Source organism: Amia ocellicauda, chromosome 3, assembly GCF_036373705.1.
Source record: "Amia ocellicauda isolate fAmiCal2 chromosome 3, fAmiCal2.hap1, whole genome shotgun sequence".
Classification (NCBI taxonomy): Eukaryota; Metazoa; Chordata; class Actinopteri; order Amiiformes; family Amiidae; genus Amia; species Amia ocellicauda.
The window spans coordinates 32,986,641-33,009,690 of NC_089852.1; the positions used below are offsets into that span (position 1 = coordinate 32,986,641).

Here is a 23,050-nt window from a genome sequence, read left to right on the forward strand (position 1 = left end):
ATTTAAGTCACCTTTTATTTTTTGTTATCAAATTGAGGAAGAAGCTGGGTAACACTTCTGTTAGAAGCATGTCGTTTGTATTTGGGTTTATTGCCCTGGTCTATGGAATATATAAAGTACCTTGAATGTTTGTGTTTCACAAAATAAATCTTCAATTGGAATGTGATGCTAGTCATGGCAGCCCATTTGTCAGTTGGAGGGGTCCTTCCAGCATGGATGTGTTATCTGTCATACTTTGGTGAGCACAGGCCTGTCGTAAAACACAGAGCTTCAAAGCTGTCTCCTTAAGTCCTTTAGCACAAGCCTAAACTTCTCAGTTAGGAAGGTATATGCATTTCAGTACATATTTGCCAAAATAAGGTTGTATGATTTACAATATCAAGTTGAGAAGTTAAAGACACTAACAAAAAAAGCTTATTTACATTAAGACACATGATTAATGAATTTGAAGTTAGTTTAAGACTTGAATTCAATCTCAAAGTGGATGCTGGAACTTTTTATTACACCTTTTATAAATGCATAATACTCATAATAATACATTAATAATAATTATTATTTTATTTTATTTTAAAAAGACTCCTAAAGGACAATACTGATATTACAAGAAACCTTTACTAACCTTAATTTAAATCTAAACCTTTTTTTTTAAATATAATTGTTAATGGTTTTGATGTTTAATACATACAAACACCCACAGTTATCAAGTTACATTTCTGTTACATATAGATGTTGGTAAATGCTTATCAGTAAAACAAAAAATAAAAGCAAAGTGGGTTAAATCTCCAGTTTCAAAAGCTCACAACACAAAGGCCATTTTGTTTTACTAGTACAGGTTAAAACAATAACATTATTTTTTTATGTGTATTATGTTTTCCTAATTGTCAGACCTTGTTTTTCCAATTGCGGTTCAGGTGCACAGTGAGAACAGCACAGCTGAGGTGTATTGGGATTTCTAATGCAGCTCTCAATGAGAAATTAAAAACAAGCTCATATGGCAAACATGGAAACAGTTTCAGATTTTGAGCCCATTTAACCCTGGTATTGCCTAGGGATTCCAGCAAACAGCTGAGTGTGATTTAGCCTTGATTCAAACAAGTGTTGCCAAGGTTTTGGTACCCAACATGTGCATCAAGCATAGGCCTTTACAAGTATAATCACTTTTGAAACTCAGCCCTTGAAATATTTTTTGGCTGCAAGGATTCCAGGCAATGTTATTTGTGGCAAGCATACTCTATTAATTTCTTTAAGTAGATCAATTCTCATGTCCTCAAGACAAAGGTGTTATATCCTATGTAGCCTGTTACAAGGGAATATTCTGAGGAAGGAAACGCACTGGGGTGCAGAATCCATGAACAAAAGGGTCTGATTTTCAGATGAGGCGGTAGAGCTATGCTGAAGCTTGCCTGCCATAATGTGCTGGCCAGCACCCGATGGTCTCTGTCTAATGTTCTAATTACTGCGGATAAGAACGGCTCTTGAATGTCCTAGAGCCTTCTTTTGAAAAATAATCAGCATAATTCATCAAAGTCTGAGCTTTATAATCAAATAAAGAAGGTAGTGTGAGTCTCTCAATACAAATATAAAATGAATCTTCATTCCATGAAGACCCTAAAATATCAGTTAAGAACTTGTACTGCATTCTGCAGATATGTCACACCAGTTCAGGTACTCTGAGAACTTGTCTGAAATGGAGCAGGTTTTATGGTGAAAGCTGGTCTTTTCTGCATTATTTTTATAATACATTTCCTAATTTCCTGAGTTCGTAGTCCATATATTATTGGGTGCAAGAGAGGAGGAATTACAATGACGTGGATTGACATAAATACGTTGACAACTTTTGGTAGAATCAGATCAAATCGATTGTAAATGACAGAGAATAGAGTCGCTGTTGAAAAATTGACAAAAGTGATTAAATGAGGAGCACACGTGCTCAAAGCCTTCCTCTGGGCCTCATGCGAGGCTTTCACGCTTACCATCAGAATCTTCATATAGGACAACACCACCAGAAGGAATGGTAGAACTACTAATCCCAGTGTAAGAAACAGGCCCATTGCATTGTCAAGACTAGTATTCACACAGGAGAGATTTACAACAGCCAAGTTGTCACAAAACAGTTTACTGATTGTGACTCTGCACAGTGGAAGTCTGGATGTTAACAATATTTGCACTGACATTCCAAAAATGGGAAGAAAGTACACGAGGGCCAAAAGCCTCTTTACCTCTGCAGAAGTCATTATGCTGTGATATCGTAAAGGCTTACAGATAGAGATGTACCTATCATATGCCATCACTGTTAGAATGCCATATGCACACGTTGCATAGGTGTTAATACAGAACACCTGCATTAGACAACCCGTATAGGAGCTCTCTTGGACATCCCAAAGAAGAGGATCCATTAGTTTAGGATAGAAAGCAGAGCTTCCATACACTGCATTGAATGACAGATTAAACATAAATATATACATGGGTTTGTGGAGACTGGATTCCAGATAGATAACAATCATGAGAAACACATTTGCACAAATTGTCATAAGGTACAGCAATAAACTGAAAGTAAAATGCAGGTGTCTCAGACTGCCTAAGGAGCCATATGAAGTAAATATTAAAGTGCCATTGAAGGAGAAAGATGTGTTTTTCATTGTGCCAAATCTGTCAAAAAGAAAATAGTATTTGTAAGTTTTGAAAAAGATCCAAAGCTGCCCAGTCTTGGTCATGCAGGGCTACAAATCCAGTTAGAATCTTACAGATCACTTTGTTATTTTGGTTTGGTTTAGCCAATGATTACTTGGATTAGGTCTACCGTCACTAGATAGATAGACAGACAGATAGATATAACCTAATAAAGGCATTTACTGTTAAAACACAGCATTAAATTGAGTATGTCAAATCACTGTTTTACTTAAACTATTTAAACCCATTTAACTACAATTGATTTACAATATACAGTGACAGTTGACTGAATTGGATATTTAAAATATAGATTAATCATTTTATGCTGCCTAACATATTACCTTAAAGGATGCCTCCTTCTCTAAGATGATGTGCATAGCAACTGAAAATCATCAGCTATATATCCTTCAAACTGCACATGTACTCTGGAGGGTATTTTCTCATTTCGAAATGCCTTGAGGAGATCTATCAAATCATATGTTACAGTTTTATATATATATACAGTGAGGGAAAAAAGTATTTGATCCCCTGCTGATTTTGTACGTTTGCCCAGTGACAAAGAAATGATCAGTCTATTATTTTAATGGTAGGTGTATTTTAACAGTGAGAGACAGAATAACAACAACAAAATACAGAAAAACGCATTTCAAAAAAGTTATAAATTGATTTGCATGTTAATGAGGGAAATAAGTATTTGATCCCCTATCAATCAGCAAGATTTCTGGCTCCCAGGTGTCTTTTATACAGGTAACGAGCTGAGATTAGGAGCATTCTCTTAAAGGGAGTGCTCCTAATCTCAGCTCGTTACCTGTATAAAAGACACCTGTCCACAGAAGCAATCAATCAATCAGATTCCAAACTCTCCACCATAGCCAAGACCAAAGAGTTGTTCAAGGATGTCAGGGACAAGATTGTAGACCTACACAAGGCTGGAATGGGCTACAAGACCATCGCCAAGCAGCTTGGTGAGAAGGTGACAACAGTTGGTGTGATTATTCGCAAATGGAAGAAACACAAAATAACTGTCAGTCTCCCTCGGTCTGGGGCTCCATGCAAGATCTCACCTCGTGGAGTTTCAATGATCATGAGAACGGTGAGGATTCAGCCCAGAACTACACGGGAGGATCTTGTTAATGATCTCAAGGCAGCTGGGACCATAGTCACCAAGAAAACAATTGGTAACACACTACGCCGTGAAGGACTGAAATCCAACGCCCGCAAGGTCCCCCTGCTCAAGAAAGCACATGTACAGGCCCGTCTGAAGTTTACCAACATCTGAATGATTCAGAGGAGAACTGGGTGAAAGTGTTGTGGTCAGATGAGATAAAAATCAAGCTCTTTGGCATCAACTCAACTTGCCGTGTTTGGAGGAGGAGGAATGACCCCAAGAACACCATCCCCACCGTCAAACATGGAGGTGGAAACATTATGCTTTGGGGGTGTTTTTCTGCTAAGGGGACAGGACAACTGCACCACATCAAAGGGACGATGGACGGGGCCATGTACCATCAAATCTTGGGTGAGAACCTCCTTCCCTCAGCCAGGGCATTGAAAATGGGTCATGGATGGGTATTCCAGCATGACAATGACCCAAAACACACAGCCAAGGCAACAAAGGAGTGGCTCAAGAAGAAGCACATTAAGGTCCTGGAGTAGCCTAGCCAGTCTCCAGACCTTAAGCCCATAGAAAATCTGTGGAGGGAGCTGAAGGTTCGAGTTTGCCAAACATCAGCCTCGAAACCTTAATGACTTGGAGAGGATCTGCAAAGAGGAGTGGGACAAAATCCCTCCTTAGATGTGTGCAAACCTGGTGGCCAACTACAAGAAACGTCTGACCTATGTGATTGCCAACAAGGGTTTTGCCACCAAGTACTAAGTTGAAGGGGTCAAATACTTATTTCCCTCATTAACATGCAAATCAATGTATAACTTTTTTGAAATGCGTTTTTCTGGATTTTTTTGCTGTTATTCTGTCTGTCACTGTTAAAATACACCTACCATTAAAATTATAGACTGATCATTTCTTTGTCAGTGGGCAAACATACAAAATCAGCAGGGGATCAAATACTTTTTTTCCCTCACTGTATATATATATATATATATATATAATAATTTCTAATGAAAGCTCTTATGGAAGCAAAGCTATCAATATTAAACAATTTAACATTTTTGTTGGGCAGTGTGATGAGCAGACTGACACTCTCATTACCCACTATGATTGAATATATACATTCTATGCATCATTTTCCTCATATGCAGATTACACTATTATTGCAAATATATCGATAGATAGCAAATGCAACCCCGGTTATCTGAAAAAGGAAGCACTGCCCAAGGGGGAGGGGTTTCTGTGCAACAGATCGAAACGTCACTCTATCAAAGCTGCCATTGGCCCCTGTGCATGTCAATCAGAACAGGTCCCTTCCCACTTCCTGTTCTATAAAACATGATGTCAGAGCGGGTTCGTCCTCTTTTGCCGGGTGAAGGACTCCCACGCGACCTTGCAATCCTTGGGCAGTGCTTCCTTTTTCATTCGCAACCTATCGATATAGCTGGGAGAGGAAAGGCAGGAGCCAGAGCACGTAGGCTACTGGGGCTCAACTGCAGCCAACACCGGATTCCCAATGGAAGGGACCGGTCCCATCACGTCCAACCTGTAGAACCGGGCAAATATAAGCGTCGGGGCCCAAGCTGCAGCCACACAAATGTCTCCCATGAGGGCACCATCAATCTGGACATGACATGCGGAGATGGCTGCCAAATACACTTTGAGCATGCACAGGGGTTTGCCCTGGTCCAACAGCTGCTATAGAAAATGTAATATGACTCCAATGGGGCAATTCATCGGGTCTTGACCGCTGTCTTGGCACCAGGTGCTAAACATCCGCCAGCTGTAGGAATACTGCAACCTCGTAGAGGGAGCTCTCGCCGACTGATTAATGGCTACTACCGCGTCTGCTAGACCCCAGGCAATCAAACGCTCCCACTCAGGGGCCAGGCCCACAGCTGGAGGAGGCCTGGATTGGGGTGCCAAAAGGTGCCCTGCACCTGGGACAACAAGTCTGCTCTCACTGGGAGCTGCCAAGGCTCTCTGTGGAGGAGGGCAATCAGGTCTGCAAACCATAATCTACGAGGCCACTGTTGCTCGTTCTCTCCTGACCTTCTCCAGGACATGTGTGGCCTAGCACGCCTAGCCGAGGGGGAGGGTCAGTGATGCAGCCGCTAGGAGACCCAGCAGCTTCTGGCAAAGGGAAACCCTGACACTAGCCCTCAGTCGGAAGAGGGAGAGACACGTGCATAATGAGGCAACGCTCTCTGGCACCAGCGTGGCGAGCATGGCAACGGAATCGAGGTGCAGTCCAAGGAACTGTGCCTGCTGAGTTGGCATCAGGCGGATCTTCTCTCGATTGACCTGGAGGCCCAATTCGGAGAGGCGGCCTAAAATCAGGTTTGTGTGGTTCTGAACCCCCTCGAGTAAGAACAAACCAGCCAATCGTCTAGATAACTGAGGATGCGGACCCCCTGGCAATGCAAGGGGGCTAACACGACGTCCATGCACTTGGAAAAAATGCGTGGGTCTAGTGACAGGCCGAAGGGGAGAACAGCAAACTCAAATGCTCGGCCCTTGAAGACGAAATGAAGAAACTTCCTGTGCGCCTGCACAACGGGGATGTGAAAGTAAGCATCTGATCCACCGTGGTGAACCAGTCGCCAGGCTTGATGGCCTGTGACATGGTGGTTCAGGCACCTCAGACCCAAGATGGGGGCAGAAACCGCCATCTTTCTTGGGAACAAGGAAGTATGGGGAATAGAATCCCTCATACTGCCCCAGTGGGAACACTTCGCAGATTGCTCGCTTCTCCAGGAGAGCTGCAATTTTGACGCAAAGGGCCGTACACTGCAACAGGTCCCTCACTCTCATCCACACCATGCCTTGGAAGGGGGGTGGACATGTCTGAAATTGTAGGGAGTAGCCAACTGATGTAATTTGGAGACCCCAAGAGTCTTGGGTACGGAGTTGCCAATTTGAGAGTTGCTGGGGAGTATAAGGGTGGGCCAGAGGCTGCTGGAATGCCTCAGGGACAGGGCTCGGGTGGTGGAGGAGGTGGGGTCGGGCCAGGCCTCCTCCTACCACGAGCTGCCATGGGCTGCCGGGGGCCAGGGCAGCGAGCCTGGGGGGGCGCATACCTGCCAGTGAGATCAGCAGGTGGGCGGGGCTGTGGCCTGGGCTGTGGCTTGGGAGCCTCCCTGTCGGCAAGCTGCCTGCGCTGCTGGGTCTGGGGTGCAATGGGGTAAACCCGGGCCAGCTGCAGGGATTGCTCCCTCTCCTGGAGATTTTATTTCTAAAATTGTCAAACAACAGTTTAATGCAGCACTCATTTATATTTAAGAAAATACTAAATGATATTACACATTCTAAAGTTTATGACTCACAGAATAACATTTCTAATTGATTTCTCAAATGTCATGAATAATAAACTCCAAACTGTTAAACGTATCTGAGCTTCATCGCAAAGAGGCCTCTCTGCCTTCGGGATCAGATAAAAACACATGGCACAAGGTCCGTGTGGTTTGGAACAAAGGCAGTCCGGTTCGGCTTTGTGCAATAACTTCCACTTCAGTCGATGCTCCTGGAAGTTGGGGTTTCGCGAAAATAGTCTTTTCCAAACAGATTTTCCACTGGTTTGAAGGCTCCAAGGGTGTGCACAGGATGTCTTCTTGGCAAGCAGGGTTTTCCACCATAGTTACTTGAAGACAAAGTCTTTGAGGAAAGCAGGGCCCTGTTCGTTTCAAAGGGTCAAGTTTCTTAAGACTCAATAGCTATTTAAATGACTGAACACTTCTGTATTACAGTCGACTTAGTCAATTGTCCAGCTGTAAAACTCCACTGATCAGGTGGGTACAGTTGGGCAGGCACAGGTTCTAAAGTTCTTTACTTAGTAAATTTCTTTAAAGAATTCTTCGTATGGCTCAATCTCCTTCTCCCAGTTAAACTCTTCTGTTGCCGGCAAAGACTTGGTTGGTTTCTGGTTCCGGTTCTGGCAACAGAGCTAAGTTGAGTTGAGGCAGCGAGTTACCGGTTCAGGTGAGAGAGAGAGAAGAAATGCTGTGCGTTATCTATTATGCCTTCAGATCATAGGCGATTGGTTCTTGAGTTTGTGAGGTTGGATTTGTGCCAGCCCCCAGTCTCCTATTGGAGGAGGCTCGATTCATGCCTGATGCCAATCCATGCCATCTTTTGGAAATGCCGGTTTGCCTGGGTTCGTAGCTCTGTTTCGGGATTTCGGCTCTCGCCCGCTTCAAAGGGTTTTATTACCTCCACGCCATATTCCCCAGACATTTTCACAGCAGGGATTCCAAGCCATTTGGCCCATTCTAGGTGAGCCGACTCCCTAAACTGTCATTTTGACATAGAACAGTTCATGGGCCGATGAGCTCAGGAATTCTGGTAATTTTGGGGGGAGAAGTCTTCTTTAGATCAGAGCTCCAGCTCAGGGCTAGAATGCTCTATCAAAATACACCCCCCTTAACACTACATTGTAAATAATAAAACAAATGAAAATGGCATGGACAAAAATGATGGGACCCTCAACCTAATATTTAGTTGCACAACCTTTAGAGGCAATCACTGCAATCAAATAATTTCTGTAGCTCTCAATGAGACTTCTGCACCTGATAACACGTAGTTTGGCCCACTCTTCCTGAGCAAACTGCTCCAGCTGTCTCAGGTTTGATGGGTGCCTTCTCCAGACTGCAAGTTTCAGCCCCTTCATAGATGTTCGATAGGATTCAGATCAGAACCCATAGGAGTTTTTTGTTTTTCTCTCCTCTGTGCCTAAATGGTTTATTTACTTAAATGTTCACTCACTTTATTCTAGATCATGTAAAATGTTTACAGGTCTATATTTTATTTTATTGTATTTATGTATTTTAATTTGCTGTACGTTTGTTGTATGTTTACCAGTCTGTAAAGCGCTCTGTGGCTACCCTGCGAAGGGCACTATACAAATAAAAATTGATTGATTGATTGATTGATTCACATTTGGAGGCTTAAGTGCGTTCACATATGTGGGCGAAAAGGAGGCCTATACGAAATGGATGCCGGGAATTAAACAAATCTGCTCAAACAAACCAGTTACGCATTAAATCTGCTTACGGGTGTATGCGATGTATTTATAATCACAAATCACAACTTATTAATATTGATATTAATAATTGATCGGTTCTATATTTTCTTTGAAAGTAATCTTAACCCTTTGCAGCTGAAGCTTTCTAATATAATTAAAAAATGTCCTGGTTCAAGGGGAATCAAATTTATATATTTCCCTTTTCAAATGTCTATCTTCGGTTCTGCAAGTCTAAAAGTGCTGCTATACAATTCACCTGAAAGCGAAGCACATTTAGTAGGACATCTACATTAAATCACAAGAAATCGTATGGATTAGTTATCAATAGCCTATTGAGATTTATAATCTGAAAATGTCTATTACACACACACAAACACACACACACACATACAGTACATATAATATATTACAGTAGTACTTCAAAAGTATCTGTCTCTTCGGTGCTGATTGCTGCAGGTCGATGTGTCCCATGCAATCCAAGCTGCTGCTCAGTATTTCTTATGAGTTCCTCGGAAAAACATGTAACCTTTTCTCTGAACTCCACTGCGTTTGTTGTCATTTTTAAAGTCTGATCTTTGCATTTTTATTTTCCTTTTAACTTGGTCGGGCGAGTGATTGATAGCCATCGAAAGAATTCTTCTGTGATCGCTTCTACAGATATATCCTCATAGAGAGTAGTGCTCGTACACTTCCTTCCGGGTTCTTTTTTAACTTTATCTTCCATCCACATTGTAAACAGTGCTTTCATTTCTGCATTGTCCCAGTTACCTTGAAAGCCAACATTTGTAATTGTACTGTTCAGCTAAATATAATTGCATTTCAGATTGCATAGTAAACAGCTGGTCTCGTTTTAAAATGCATTGATTTGAATGGAAACCTGCTTTGGTTAAATTTATATAATTTTAATGCAAAATTCAGAGAATCAAGTTACCTGGTCCCATTCACAATTTCACAATGCAATTTTCAGGTGTAAAATGCATACTGTTAAATTTCAGACTTCAATCATACTTAGTACAAGAAAAAAACAATAGCAAGTTTATCAGCTACAGACACTTATTTTAATTGACCGAGTAGTTTGAACTGTTTACAACATTATAACTCTTAGCCTATACTATTTTAATATATACAGTGGGGGAAAAAAGTATTTGATCCCCTGCTGATTTTGTATGTTTGCCCACTGACAAAGAAATGATCAGTCTATAATTTTAATGGTAGGTGTATTTTAACAGTGACAGACAGAATAACAGCAAAAAAATCCAGAAAAACGCATTTCAAAAAAGTTATAAATTGATTTGCATGTTAATGAGGGAAATAAGTATTTGATCCCCTATCAATCAGCAAGATTTCTGGCTCCCAGGTGTCTTTTATTCAGGTAACGAGCTGAGATTAGGAGCACTCTCTTAAAGGGAGTGCTCCTAATCTCAGCTCGTTACCTGTATAAAAGACACCTGTCCACAGAAGCAATCAATCAATCAGATTCCAAACTCTCCACCATGGCCAAGACCAAAAAGTTGTCCAAGGATGTCAGGGTCAAGATTGTAGACGTACACAAGGCTGGAATGGGCTACAAGACCCCACAGCTCCCTCCACAGATTTTCTATGGGATTAAGGTCTGGAGACTGGCTAGGCCACTCCAGAACCTTAATGTGCTTCTTCTTGAGCCACTCCTTTGTTGCTTTGGCTGTGTGTTTTGGGTCATTGACATGCTGGAATACCCATCCACGACCCATTTTCAATGCCCTGGCTGAGGGAAGGAGGTTCTCACCCAAGATTTAACGGTACATGGCCCCGTCCATCATCCCTTTGATTCAGTGCAGTTGTCCTGTCCCCTTAGCAGAAAAACACCCCCAAAGCATAATGTTTCCACCTCCATGTTTGACGGTGGGGATGGTGTTCTTGGGGTCATTCCTCCTCCTCCAAACACGGCGAGTTGAGTTGATGCCAAAGAGCTTGATTTGAGCTTGACACAACACTTTCACCCAGTTCTCCTCTGAATCATTCAGATGTTCATTGGCAAACTTCAGACGGGCCTGTACATGTGCTTTCTTGAGCAGGGGGACCTTGCGGGCGTTGGATTTCAGTCCTTCACGGCGTAGTGTGTTACCAATTGTTTTCTTGGTGACTATGGTCCCAGCTGCCTTGAGATCATTAACAAGATCCTCCCGTGTAGTTCTGGGCTGATTCCTCATTGTTCTCATGATCATTGAAACTCCACAAGTTGAGATCTTGCATGGAGCCCCAGATCGAGGGAGACTGACAGTTATTTTGTGTTTCTTCCATTTGCGAATAATCGTACCAACTGTTGTCACCTCTCACCAAGCTTGGTCTTGTAGCCCATTCCAGCCTTGTGTAGGTCTACAATCTTGACCCTGACATCCTTGGACAACTCTTTGGTGTTGGCCATGGTGGAGAGTTTGGAATCTGATTGATTGATTGCTTCTGTGGACACCTGGGAGCCAGAAATCTTGCTGATTGATAGGGGATCAAATACTTATTTCCCTCATTAACATGCAAATCAATTTATAACTTTTTTGAAATGCATTTTTCTGGATTTTGTTGTTGTTATTCTGTCTCTCAATGTTAAAATACACCTACCATTAAAATTATAGACTGATCATTTCTTTGTCAGTGGGCAAACATACAAAATCAGCAGGGGATCAAATACTTTTTTCCCTCACTGTATAAAGATGTGAACTAGCAAAATGTATATGTACATGTAAGGCTATAGATCGATATGACATTCAAACAATATAGAGACAATACTGTTTGTCTTGTGCAGTGGTGTGAGAGGTTTTGGTGCCTGTGTTTATTCCGCGTCTCTTTTGAATCAGACACTCGAGTCTCGGTGGCGTGGCTTGAGTTGCGTCACGCGCTGACACTTTCCACCCGGCCCAGGGCCCAGTGCATTCATATTCAAATTTAGGTCACCTTTAGGCTGCCTCAAAAGATTTAGGCCAGGTCAAAAAGCGGGACTAGTTTTCACCCGGCCCAGGGCCACCTTAAATCTATGATCCCGTTTACGTTTGAGTTAAGGCAGCCCTGGGCCGGCCTAAATCTCAAATGTGAATGGGGTCTTAGCAAATTCCAGTCTGGCTTCTTTATGTTTTTCTTTCAAAAGTCTTCTTCTTCCATGGAGGTCACTTTCACTCAAAAAGCAACGGATGGGGTGATCAGAAACTGACGTACTTTCACCTTGGAGTTCAGCTTGTATCTCTTTGGCAGTTATCCTTGGTTCTTTTTCTGCCATTTGCACTATCCTTCTGTTCAATCTGGGGTCGAATTTCTTCTTGCGTCCGCGTCCAGGGAGGTTGGCTACAATTACATGGACCTTGAACTTCTTCATAATATTTGCAACTGTTGTCACAGGAACATCTTGTCTTGTAGCCTTTATCTTTACCATGCCTGTCTATTATTTTCTTTCTGATCTCCTCAGACAACTCTGTCCTTTGCTTTCTTTGGTCCATTTTCAGTGTGGTGCACGCAATGATAACAAACAGCACAGTGACTACTTTCCTCCATTTAAATAGGCCAAATGACTGATTAGAAGATTGGAGACGTGTGATAATATTAAAGAAACTAGTTCGGAATATCACTATAATCCAATTATTGATTATCTTTTCTAAAGGATACCAACAAATGTGTCTGGGCCATTTTAGAATATCTTTGTAGAATGAGCAATAATTCATCTCTTTTCACAGCTTCTTTGCTTTATTCTATGACATACCAAAGGCAAGCAAGTATACAAGATGCAATAGCTTTTCATTTAATCACTTTTCAGGAGGAATGAAACATTATTTCAATGAGCTGTAAGGATACCAACAAATTTGAGCATGTCTGTATATGGCACTATATAAACATGACTATTATTTTTAAGGGGATCTTCTTGTGAACAAAACTGAAACCGAAAGCGCAGCTGGACCTCCTGTCCGGGGACTGAACAGATTTGGGATTAGATATCAAATAACTAAACACCATCAAGACATAGACGATGTGTAGCGAAAGCGGTGGTGAACAACACTAAGAAGTGAAGCCAGCCAGACAAAATTTGAAATTTGAATGTTTATTACAAACACAGACACAGAGAGCTCACGTTCTTGGGTCCAGTGAAATGGCAAAAAAGGACGAACCTGTGCTGACGTCACGTTTTATGGAACAGGATGTGGGAAGAGACCTGTTCTGAGTGATGTGCGCAGGGGCCAATGGCAGCTTTGATAGTGACGTTTCGATCGGGTTCCTACGGAAGTGCGCAGAAACCCCTCCCCCTTGGGCAGTGCTTCTGACTTCAAAGATAACTACAGTAGTCCCTTGCCAACCGCGGGTGATAGGTTCCTGAAAATCCAGCGGTTGTCAAAACCAGTTGGCAAAATTAAAAGCCTTAGGTTCCATGGCCATGATTTATTGTAACTATGCATCATATACATTAATAAACATGACAAATATGTATCTGAATGAACAAAAATATGTTACTAGTGAACAAAAATACTTTAATTTACCTTTAATACTGATAATGATGATGATGATGATGATGATGATGAGGATGGGGAGGGGCTGTTTAGAGTCCATGATTCAAGGCAAAAATAAATTAAATATATAAGTTTCACAAACACGGTGCGACTTCACAATTCCACAATCTGTTTATGAACGAATGCCAGAAATCTTGCAGGAACACAAAACCATGAAAACGCGAACCTTTACACCACAGTAGCCAACATGTTATATAAATGTTTTTGTTGGGAAACTCGAAGCCTTTTAGGCAAACCTATGGTTGGCAAGGGATTACTGTATATGTCCATCCAATTCAGTCTGTTCACTATATTTTCAATAATGTTAAGCAACTAGATATAGCCAGAACTGTATTTTTGAATGTTATTTTGTGATAAACATTGACAAGAAAGTGGTTGGGCCTGTAATGGTGTTCTTTAGCCTGTGTGCTGTGTCACATCCTAATTTTTATATGCATGTGACTGTGCTATTTCATTAAAAGGGCAAGCTTACCACTGAACTTTATTGTTACTCATCTGAACAAGAGTCTTTGTACATGTATGTGTAAGTTTCTTACTGTGTGTATGTAGTTTATATTTAAATATATAATATAGATATATAAAATATAAATATGTAAAATATACATACAGAAGTGTATAATGCTCTGTACATTTTGTCAATCATATATTGCTAAATATTTATTCTCCTCCTAATGTTTTATCCCAAACATGGAAGGCAGGACATAAGTGACTTTTTATTTATTTGTATTTTGCATTATTTTGTTTTTGATAAGCTTCATTCAGTTCATAATAACCCGTCACCTGCTTGATTATCAACTACTCTTTGTCCCGCTTCCCAAATTAGCATGGGGATTATAACCAGACAGGACTAGCCACCTTCCCAGTCTACCCTTGATCTCTCAAGGTTTTTAACTTTGTTTTGAAATGCAGCCGCTTCTTCTTCAAGAAAACGAAGGAGAGGCGGCCTGCAATGTCCTCCATGATCGACTCCTCGGGGCAAGAGGTGGAGGGCAGAGAGGCTGTTGAGACAGTGGTGCGGGATTTCTACAGGGAGTTGTACGATCAGAAGGTGGTGGATCAAAATCTGATCCATCACTTTCTGTCCCTGTTGGAGTCCCGCAATGAGGGGGACGAGGAGGAGGAGGAGGATCCAGAGATCACCACCACTGAACTCTCCCAGGTGATAAAGAGTCTTAACTCTGGAAGGACACCGGGTCCCGACGGGATCCCTGCTGAGTTCTATAAGATCTTTTGGGAGGTGCTTAAAGAAGATCTGGCCCAGGTCTTGGGGTCGATGTACAGAGAGGGCAGATTGGCCCCTTCTATGAAGAAGAGTATCCTCTCCCTTCTTCACAAGAAGGGAGACCAAAAAGATCTGAGGAACTGGCGGCCGGTCAGCCTCCTGTGCACCGACTACAAGATACTGGCCAAAGCACTGACGCTCCGGCTGCAGCGGCCACTCCCTCAAGTCGTGGGTCCCGACCAGGTCTGTGGTGCCCGGGGGAGATCGGCGGCCGACAACGCCATGCTGCTCAGGGATGTCGTGGCCTACTCGAACGAGAGAGGGCTTCCCCTGGTCCTAATCAGCTTGGACCAGGAGAAAGCCTTCGACAGAGTGGGCCACGAATACCTGCAGCTCGTCATGGAGAGGATGGGTCTCGCTCTTGGCCTGAGGAAGTGGGTTAAGATCATCTACAGCGGTCTAAGCAGCAGGGTCCTTGTGAACCGCCACCTGACCGAACCATTTCCGGTCAGGTCGGGGGTCCGGCAGGGTTGTCCCCTGTCGGCCCTGCTGTACGTCCTCTGCTTGGAGCCGTTCATGCAGGCGATCCGCCGGGACGTCCGGGTGACAGGTTTCCATCTCCCGGGTTCCGGCAGAGAGCAACTGAAGGCCCTGGCCTATATGGACGACGTGGCCGTGGTTTGCACGGACACTCCGTCCGTGGCCAGGGTCGAGGAACTGCTGGACGGCTTCTGCAGGGCGACGGGGGCCACTGTCAACAAGGCCAAGAGCGAGGTCTACCTCTCCAGGGCATGGCCTGTCGGCCGGGGCCCGCCGACCGTGTTCCCTGTGAAGCCGTCTATCAAGGTTCTGGGGATCACGATCGACGGGACCAACACGGGCACCCGGAGCTGGGAGGAGGCCATATCGAAGGTCCAAAAGAAGATCCACGGCTGGAGCACAAGGACCTTGACGATGGCTGGTAAGGTGCTGGTCGTAAAGGCCATCCTCTTCCCGATACTCCTCTACGTAGGAATGATCTTCCCCCCAGACAAGGTCATTGCAAAACTAGTGACCCGAATTATATTTCGGTTTGTCTGGGGGAGCAAAATGGAGAGGCTGAAAAGAGTGCAGATGGTGAAGGGTACCCTGGATGGAGGCAGGGGGGTCCCGGACGTTGTGCGGCTGATAAAGGCGCAGGGGCTGGCCTATGTGGTCAAGAACATCCAGGCTGCTGGCAAGAAAGTGAGTTTCATGAACCGCTTTTATTTTGCCAGCAGCCTGAGACCATTCGGCCTCTGCGCCATGGATAACACCAGGCCGCACTCGTGGGATCCCCCGCCGTTCTACAGAGCGCTCCGAGCCTTTGCGCTCGAAGTAGGCCTCCATAAAGTCGTGCTGGCCTCCTGGGATTATAAGACCATCTGTAGCCAGATGAGATCTACCCAGGAGACCAGCCGGATAGAAGATTTCCCTCCCGAAACCTGTCGGTTTATCTGGGCTAACGCTACGCACGTTTGCCTCACGAATACGCAGAAAGATGTCTCCTGGATGGCTGTGAGTCGGTGTCTCCCCACCCGAGTGTTCATGCACAGAAGGGGCATAGCTCCTTATGACACCTGCCCCTATAAGGGTTGCCTGGGGAAGGAGACAGAGGCTCACATCTTTAGTGAGTGCCCCTCCGCCCACAGGGTCTGGCTCCTGTTTTCTCCGTTCCTCCACAGGTTTGCCGTTCCTGCACGGGCGACCGCCCAGCAGATCCTGTACGGTCCTACCAGGGGACTAACATCTTTCACCCTGAGGTGCTGGTGGCGTGTCGTCTGCGCAGTGAAGCAGGCCCTGTGGGAGGGACGGAACATCTGTCTATTCAATAAGCAGGAGCTGGACCCGATTGTCATCGCGCGGAGGGGCATGGTGCTCGTAAGGGACTACGTCAATCTGGAGGTCCATCAGAGGGGCAAGGAGGAAGCCTATAAGAACTGGCACATACAAGATCTGGGGGAGCTCAGGATCCCATGATGGGACCCACCTCCGGGGACGGTCAGTTCCCCCTGCTGGAGCCCGAGTCCAAGACCTTTTAATTATTTTATGGATGATTGTTTTTAAAACGATTTTAAAATGAATCTTAACTGTTTTTAAAGATTTAGTTGTTTTTAAATCATTAATTGTTTAGGGGTTTTTTGGTTTAGTTTTGTTATATTCTTTTGTCAAATACATTGTCCGTTTTGGATTTAATTTTAAATGCATTGGACCTTTTTTGTTTGTTTTTTATTTTTACCTTTTAATTGTTTCTTTATTTTGTCCAATGCATTTTCAGTTATTTTCAATGTATTTGACCTTTATGTTGGTGAGCAGTTTTGCTTTAATCACGTTTGTTTTGTTGTTTTGTGCACATGTTTATTTGAAGTTAATTATTTTGTTTTTCGTTAAATCACAAAGATTTTAAAAATTTTAAGTGATTTTAAGAATTGATTTTAAAAGTTTTTAATCATAAGTATTAAAAATTTGAATTGTTTTTTTTAAGTAAATTTAAAATACTACACACAATAAAACAGTTTTTAACTTTGTTGTCATAGCATATTGGCAGCTGCATGTAGGAACAGTGCCACTCAGTGGTCGTCCCAAAAACAAAATAAGTAATTGTTTTCCTTTTAAAGTTTATAAAACAAATAATAAAACAAACTTTGCAATGCCATTCACTGACACCAATATGTCATCTGTGTGCTGTAAAAAATAAAGCATGTTTTAAGCTTTGAAAATCTATATCAACCTGTAATTCCTGAAGGTAGCTACAGATAACTTTCTGGTAACCAGATGGCACACAATGTCATTACACATAGGACTAAGAATGGCAGCTGCAGTCAGTGGATCATCAATAATCATAGGGACACAGGTGGTCTGTTAGAGACAGATGAGGTTTTACCTTCCCTAAAGATTGACTGCACAGCACAAAGGTAATTAAAATATGCTGTATGGAATACAGCTTTTAAACAAATAGAATCAGTATTATACATGTTTTTAATATTGTAGTATACAGATAGATTATGTTAATTATATATTATTGTGTCCAGTTTGCTTGGGGTCTGTGTTCACTGTAAGGGCTTACCTGGTAGATAGATACCAGGGATTCATAGTATCACTGCTTTGGAGAATAGATACATAAGACAATGTATTTTTTTGGAAAAGGAAAACAAACTACTACGGTATTTTTTTATTTTAACTGTATTTTTATTAAATTGGTCAATATTCTGCAAGCACTTAGAACAGATAACATATCACCATCAATCATCATATTCAGTCTGAGAAAGGGCAATTAACTGTGGACAGATGACATAGAAGACAAAATATACAGAGAATATCTAGAAGGAAGCAACAAAATATCATTCTTACCTAACAGAAAAAAAACATAGCTCCATGCAGTCATAAATATCAATAAGGAGTAAAAGCTTATACACATTACATTCAAACAGCTATTGAGAGTTAAGTAGGTGGGTCATTGGGCAATGCAGATATTAGTTGTGTTTCATTTGTATATAATTCAATATATGTGCTCAGTACAAAGATAAATCCAAATGTAGGGCAAAGTCACAATGTTTAGACAAAAGCTGGCCCTCAAACAGGTACTCTGGTCAAAGCCTCTGTCTGGAGAACAGGATACGACCATGGGCCTGATTGATTAAATCCATTAGCCGGAATCAGGAACACAGTTCCTCAGGTCCATGAAGCCGGCTTGGCCCATGCAGGATGATGCAATGGCAGTGTGAGACAGGCTTGTTCTGTGGGAGTCTTATGTTCTGCAGTTTCAGATTGTGGTTGTGCAGTCCCAGAAGCTGACCCGTTACTCCTCAGGGTTTGTCTGGATTGGCACTTTGAAATATTGAAAACAAAATGCTGGCTACCTATATAGTGTTGGATATTCTAATCCTGAGTTACAACTGCCAAGGAAGTTTTGTCAAATGCCTTTCTGGGTTTATCAGCTAAGGCTTTTTTACTGAGTATTTTTAAAATACAATTCCAAATGTCCTGACTTCTAACTCCATATATCACTGGGTGTAAAAGAGGAGGAATGACAATAAAATGAATTGACATGACTATATTCACACTTGTTGGGAGATTAAATTCAAAGCGATTATAGATGATTGAAAAAAGGGCAGACAAGGAAAAATTTAAGAAAGTGATTAAGTGAGGAGTACAAGTCCTCAGTGCTTTCCTCTGTGCTTCCTTTGAAATTGACAGACAGACTGCAAGTATCCTTACATAAGAGTATATAACAAAGATGAAAGGAAAAAACACAAACACAATTGTCAGAAATATACCATAGATATTGTTAATGTTAGTATTAACACAAGACAGTTTGACAACTGCCCAGTTGTCACAGAAAAGTTTATGGATTTTAAACTGGCATAATGGAAGTGTTCTAGTTAATATGATATGCATAACAACACCTAACACTGGAAACAAATAAGCACCAGTCAAAAGAAACTTAACCTTTGAAGGTGTGATAATGCTATGATACCACAAAGGTTTACAAATGGAGATGTACCTGTCATACGCCATTACTGCAAGAACTGTGAATGTACAAGCACCATAAGTGGTTATACAAAACACCTGAAACAGGCAGCCCACATAGGAGCTTTCCTGAACAGCTGAGAGGAGATGGTCCATGACTTTAGGATAAAAAGCAGAGCTCCCGATCACTCCATTGACTGCCAAGTGAAACAGGAAGATGTACATGGGTTTGTGGAGATTTGGTTTCACATAGATCACTACCATTAGGAAAACATTAGCAGAAACAGTCAAAAGGTACAATAACAAACACAACATAATATAAAAGTACCGGAGGCTGTTGAGAGAGCTGAATGAGGTAAATATCAAAGTGGCATACAAGGAGGAAGATGAGACATTCATGGTGTATATATCCCTGTACAATAGAGCATAACAATTGAAATACATTTAAATAAATGAAGGTAGAAAAGGCACAAACCTAAGCTGCCATAAGAACATGATGTGTTCAAGGCACATAAAGAAGCATTATTTTACAATGACCTTTGCATTTAAAAATACAGCTCTGCTTCTTTCATGATCGTTTATAATTACCTTGGCTGTGCTCTGTTGAACAGGTGCTATATAGAGTGAGCAGAGCACAGAGCTGGGCTTTATATATTTAACTCTGCCTGGCCACTCTTGTGTAATGTTGCTAGTTTTAAGGCACACTGGGAAATGCTATTCATGTATATTTAACACTGGGAGATTAATTAAGAGTGATGAAGTATATGTAAATATGAAATAGATAAAAATACTATTTTATTAATTCACTTGATTGCCTGATTAACTACCACTTTTTACTGTTCACAATAGGGGACACATTAAAACAGACCTTTGCTTATTACAAAGTCAACGTGAAATAAATTTTCTTCTCAGATGTGTGTTCTTCTACTATAAATAAAACCTTTATAGAGTACATGTTTTTAGTTTGTTATTAATGGGTGAGGAAAATTTGGTATTTATTATGGCCCTAGTTTAAAAATACTGATTTATAAATTAATTTATGTTTGCAGTATGAACGATGGTCATTTATGTTTTCTTACTTATTCTTTTCTCAGAAAGGACATAATAAGCAAGAAACATAACTGTCTATGTGTGTTAAATTAGACATTTCCATAGTTATGTCAATTGTGAAATTGCCAGTTTAAAACAGACCAAAGAAGAATTTCACATTTTGTAACCCTATGTCCTGATTGGTAAAGCTCTGAATATTGCATGTTTTATAGAAAATATTTGTGTAAATCAAACATTTCAGATTGCAGTTTTAATTTAATTTAAATATTTAGAACCAGTCAACTACATTTGTTTATGAATTAAAAACACATGTAGAGTGTCTCATATTATTCATACCTCAAGACAGCTACTGGGGGTGTTTTCTTAGATTGAGTAAATCTAGTGACAAGTACTCGTTTGCTTAGTATCTTTTTGATGCATTTCCTAATTTCTTGAGTTCTAATCCCATAAATTATAGGATGCAAAAGAGGGGGGATCACAACAAAATGAATGGACATCATGATGTTCACACTTGGAGGTACATGCTGCACATCGAAGCGGTTGTATATTAAAGCAAAGAGTATGGAGACGGAAAAGTTGCTGAAGGTGATTAAATGAGGTGCACAAGTGCTCAGAGCTTTCTTCTGTGCTTCCTTTGAAGCTTTCAGACTCACCATTAATATTTTACCATAAGAGTAAACAACGAGACACAATGGCATGATGACATATACACCCACCACAAAAAGACCAAAGATATTGTTGAAGTTAGTATTTATACAGGAGAGCTTGACAACTGCCCAGTTGTCACAGAACAGTCTAGGTATGTTAAATCGGCACAGTGGGAGTCTGCTGGTGAAAAAAACCTTGACAGATATACCAAGAATGGGTAAGAAATATGAAAGGCTGACAAATATCTTGACTTTTCCCGGAGTGATAATGCTGTGGTACAGTAAAGGCTTACAAATGGAGATGTAGCGGTCATATGCCATCACTGTCAGAATGGCATAGGCACAGGTGGCATAAGTACTCATGAAAAAGACCTGGGAAAGGCAGCCTGTGTAGGAGCTTTGCTGGAGATCTGAGAGGAGGTTGTCCAGGAGTTTAGGATAGAAAGTAGTACTCCCGTACAGTCCGTTCACAGCCAGGTTAAACAGAAATATGTACATGGGCTTGTGGAGACTGGATTCCATGTAGATTACTGTCATGAGGATAATATTTGCAGCAACAGTAAATATGTATGCAAGCAGTGCGAGAGTGAAATACAGATGTCTGAGAGGATCAAGAGAGCCGTATGAAGTAAATATGAAGGAGGCAGCATAGTAAGTGAAGGAAGCATTGTCCATCGTCATTTGAGATATCTGTTGGTTAAAAAAAATTACAAATTTTATTTTACTACTACTACCACTACTGCCATTGTAATGGATCATGAAACTTCAATCTGCAATAAGACACCTGCAAATTAAAAAATAGTAATTCATTAAAAAATGATGTTGTTCCAGGAGAAAAGGTTCTATAACTGTAGTTGCATTAAAATAAGGCTAACAGCCCATTTATAAGAAAGCACAGACAAAAAGCCCTAGTGGTAATCAGAGCGGACAAAACATTGCTCAGTGACATTCAGTCCTTACCTTTTCTTGTGCAGTGCATTGCAGACTGCTGTGGAAAGCTTGGAAGCAGAGCATGGAGTTTTATATAATTCACAGCTTCCCCTGTGCCATGATCTTATTTTCAATTTACCCCAGCAGAGGGAAATCAAGTTTAATGTGAGACTGAGTCTTGAGGGCCCTTGCAGGATATTTGACACCGGAGCAACACCGGAGCATTCTCAGATATGCAGAATCTATAAATAGCAGCAATTACAATAAACTGTGTAAGAAGAAGCATTAGCATGTCTATCAGGCAATGAGGAAGTTCAAATTACAATGTTGGAGTTCAAGTTAATGTTTTTATGTTTTGTAAAATCTTTGCAGTTTGTTTCCAACTTTCTTCCCACGGTTATATGATACATAGAAAATATGTGCTCCCTCTGGGTGAGGACACCTATGGACTTGCTTGGAAATCTTGATCTATGAATACATCAGGACAAAATACCTCCATTGGGAATTAGTCTGCCTTCTTTTACATAATGTTGTGGAGACCATAATATTGTTACATTGTTATTATTTTTGTATAACTATGTTTTTCCTTATATGTTAAAGTTATATAAGGTATCAAAATAACAATATATAAGTACTAAAATAACTAACCAAAACACAATGCAACTTTCAATTTTGGGGTTTAGTTATTTAAATACACATTTACACATCGCAGCTTACTGCTTACTTACTTACATACATTAACAACAGACACAGTAAACTAGAATCATACTGTTTGAATTTTTGGTATTGCAGTTATTTCATAGGTTTACCTTTAGATTATCAATATAAACAGTTTCTGATGAATTCAGCATCTATAAGTTCCTTTGCTTTATGGACAATTTCTATTCTTCCTTTCATTGCTTTGCACTGTCTTCAGCTATACTATAGCATCTTCAGACACCCTCATCTGCCAAATAATTCAGTAATAGTATGGGGGAAGAGAACATTTTATTTTTCAGTTATTCAAATACATAAAAATATACAGAACATCATTTGCATACACCCTTAAATTTATATATATATATATATACAACATTCAATATTCAATGTCTCACTCCTGTCTAAGTGTGCAGTTTTGATGTCCAGAGAATGTTTTAAATGTATTGAACTAGGGCTCTGTGAGAGTCATTATGATGTCTATAGACCCTGAAAAAAATGAAAACTACTTCATAAAAAATGTTGAAAAGGCTGCATTTATGATCTACCAGCTCCATCTAGTGTTGTAGTGAACAAAACACCTGCACAACAGAATTGCAGGCAAGATCTAGGCAAGGCATTGTGAACACCATACTGCACCAAAAACAAGATACTCGGTGAAATGCATTTCAGCAAAACATTGGTACAGGTAATTAT

General features: G+C 41.2%; 3 protein-coding genes across 3 annotated transcripts; all 3 read right to left on the reverse strand.

Annotated features, from left to right (window-relative positions):
• Positions 1-1,661: 1,661 nt before the first annotated feature.
• LOC136747088 (olfactory receptor 52E8-like) lies at positions 1,662-11,202 on the reverse strand. Its single transcript, XM_066700045.1, has 3 exons — positions 11,115-11,202; positions 6,426-6,540; positions 1,662-2,547 (listed from the first exon to the last, which is right to left on the reverse strand). Exons 1-3 carry the CDS (start codon positions 11,200-11,202, stop codon positions 1,662-1,664), a joined length of 1,089 nt encoding a protein of 362 aa, XP_066556142.1.
• Positions 11,203-18,440: 7,238 nt separating this feature from the next.
• On the reverse strand, positions 18,441-19,346 carry LOC136747089 (olfactory receptor 52L1-like). Its single transcript, XM_066700046.1, has one exon. It carries the CDS (start codon positions 19,344-19,346, stop codon positions 18,441-18,443), a length of 906 nt encoding a protein of 301 aa, XP_066556143.1.
• Positions 19,347-20,407: 1,061 nt separating this feature from the next.
• LOC136747090 (olfactory receptor 1-like) lies at positions 20,408-21,403 on the reverse strand. The gene has a single exon (XM_066700047.1). It carries the CDS (start codon positions 21,401-21,403, stop codon positions 20,408-20,410), a length of 996 nt encoding a protein of 331 aa, XP_066556144.1.
• Positions 21,404-23,050: the final 1,647 nt, after the last annotated feature.

Bases quoted from the DNA above. Each gene is read 5' to 3' on its own strand.
- LOC136747088 (XM_066700045.1), bottom strand. From the start codon at position 11,202: ATGGCCAACACCAAAGAGTTGTCCAAGGATGTCAGGGTCAAGATTGTA. The intron at 6,541-11,114 runs GTGAGAGGTGAC...TCAAAATTGCAG, and splicing joins GGGCTACAAGACCAAGCTTG to CTCTCCTGGAGAAGCGAGCA. The intron at 2,548-6,425 runs GTCTGAGGTGCC...TTTTACTTTCAG, and splicing joins GGTTTCTGCCCCCATCTTGG to TTTATTGCTGTACCTTATGA.
- LOC136747090 (XM_066700047.1), bottom strand. From the start codon at position 21,403: ATGGACAATGCTTCCTTCACTTACTATGCTGCCTCCTTCATATTTACT.
- LOC136747089 (XM_066700046.1), bottom strand. From the start codon at position 19,346: ATGTTGTGTTTGTTATTGTACCTTTTGACTGTTTCTGCTAATGTTTTC.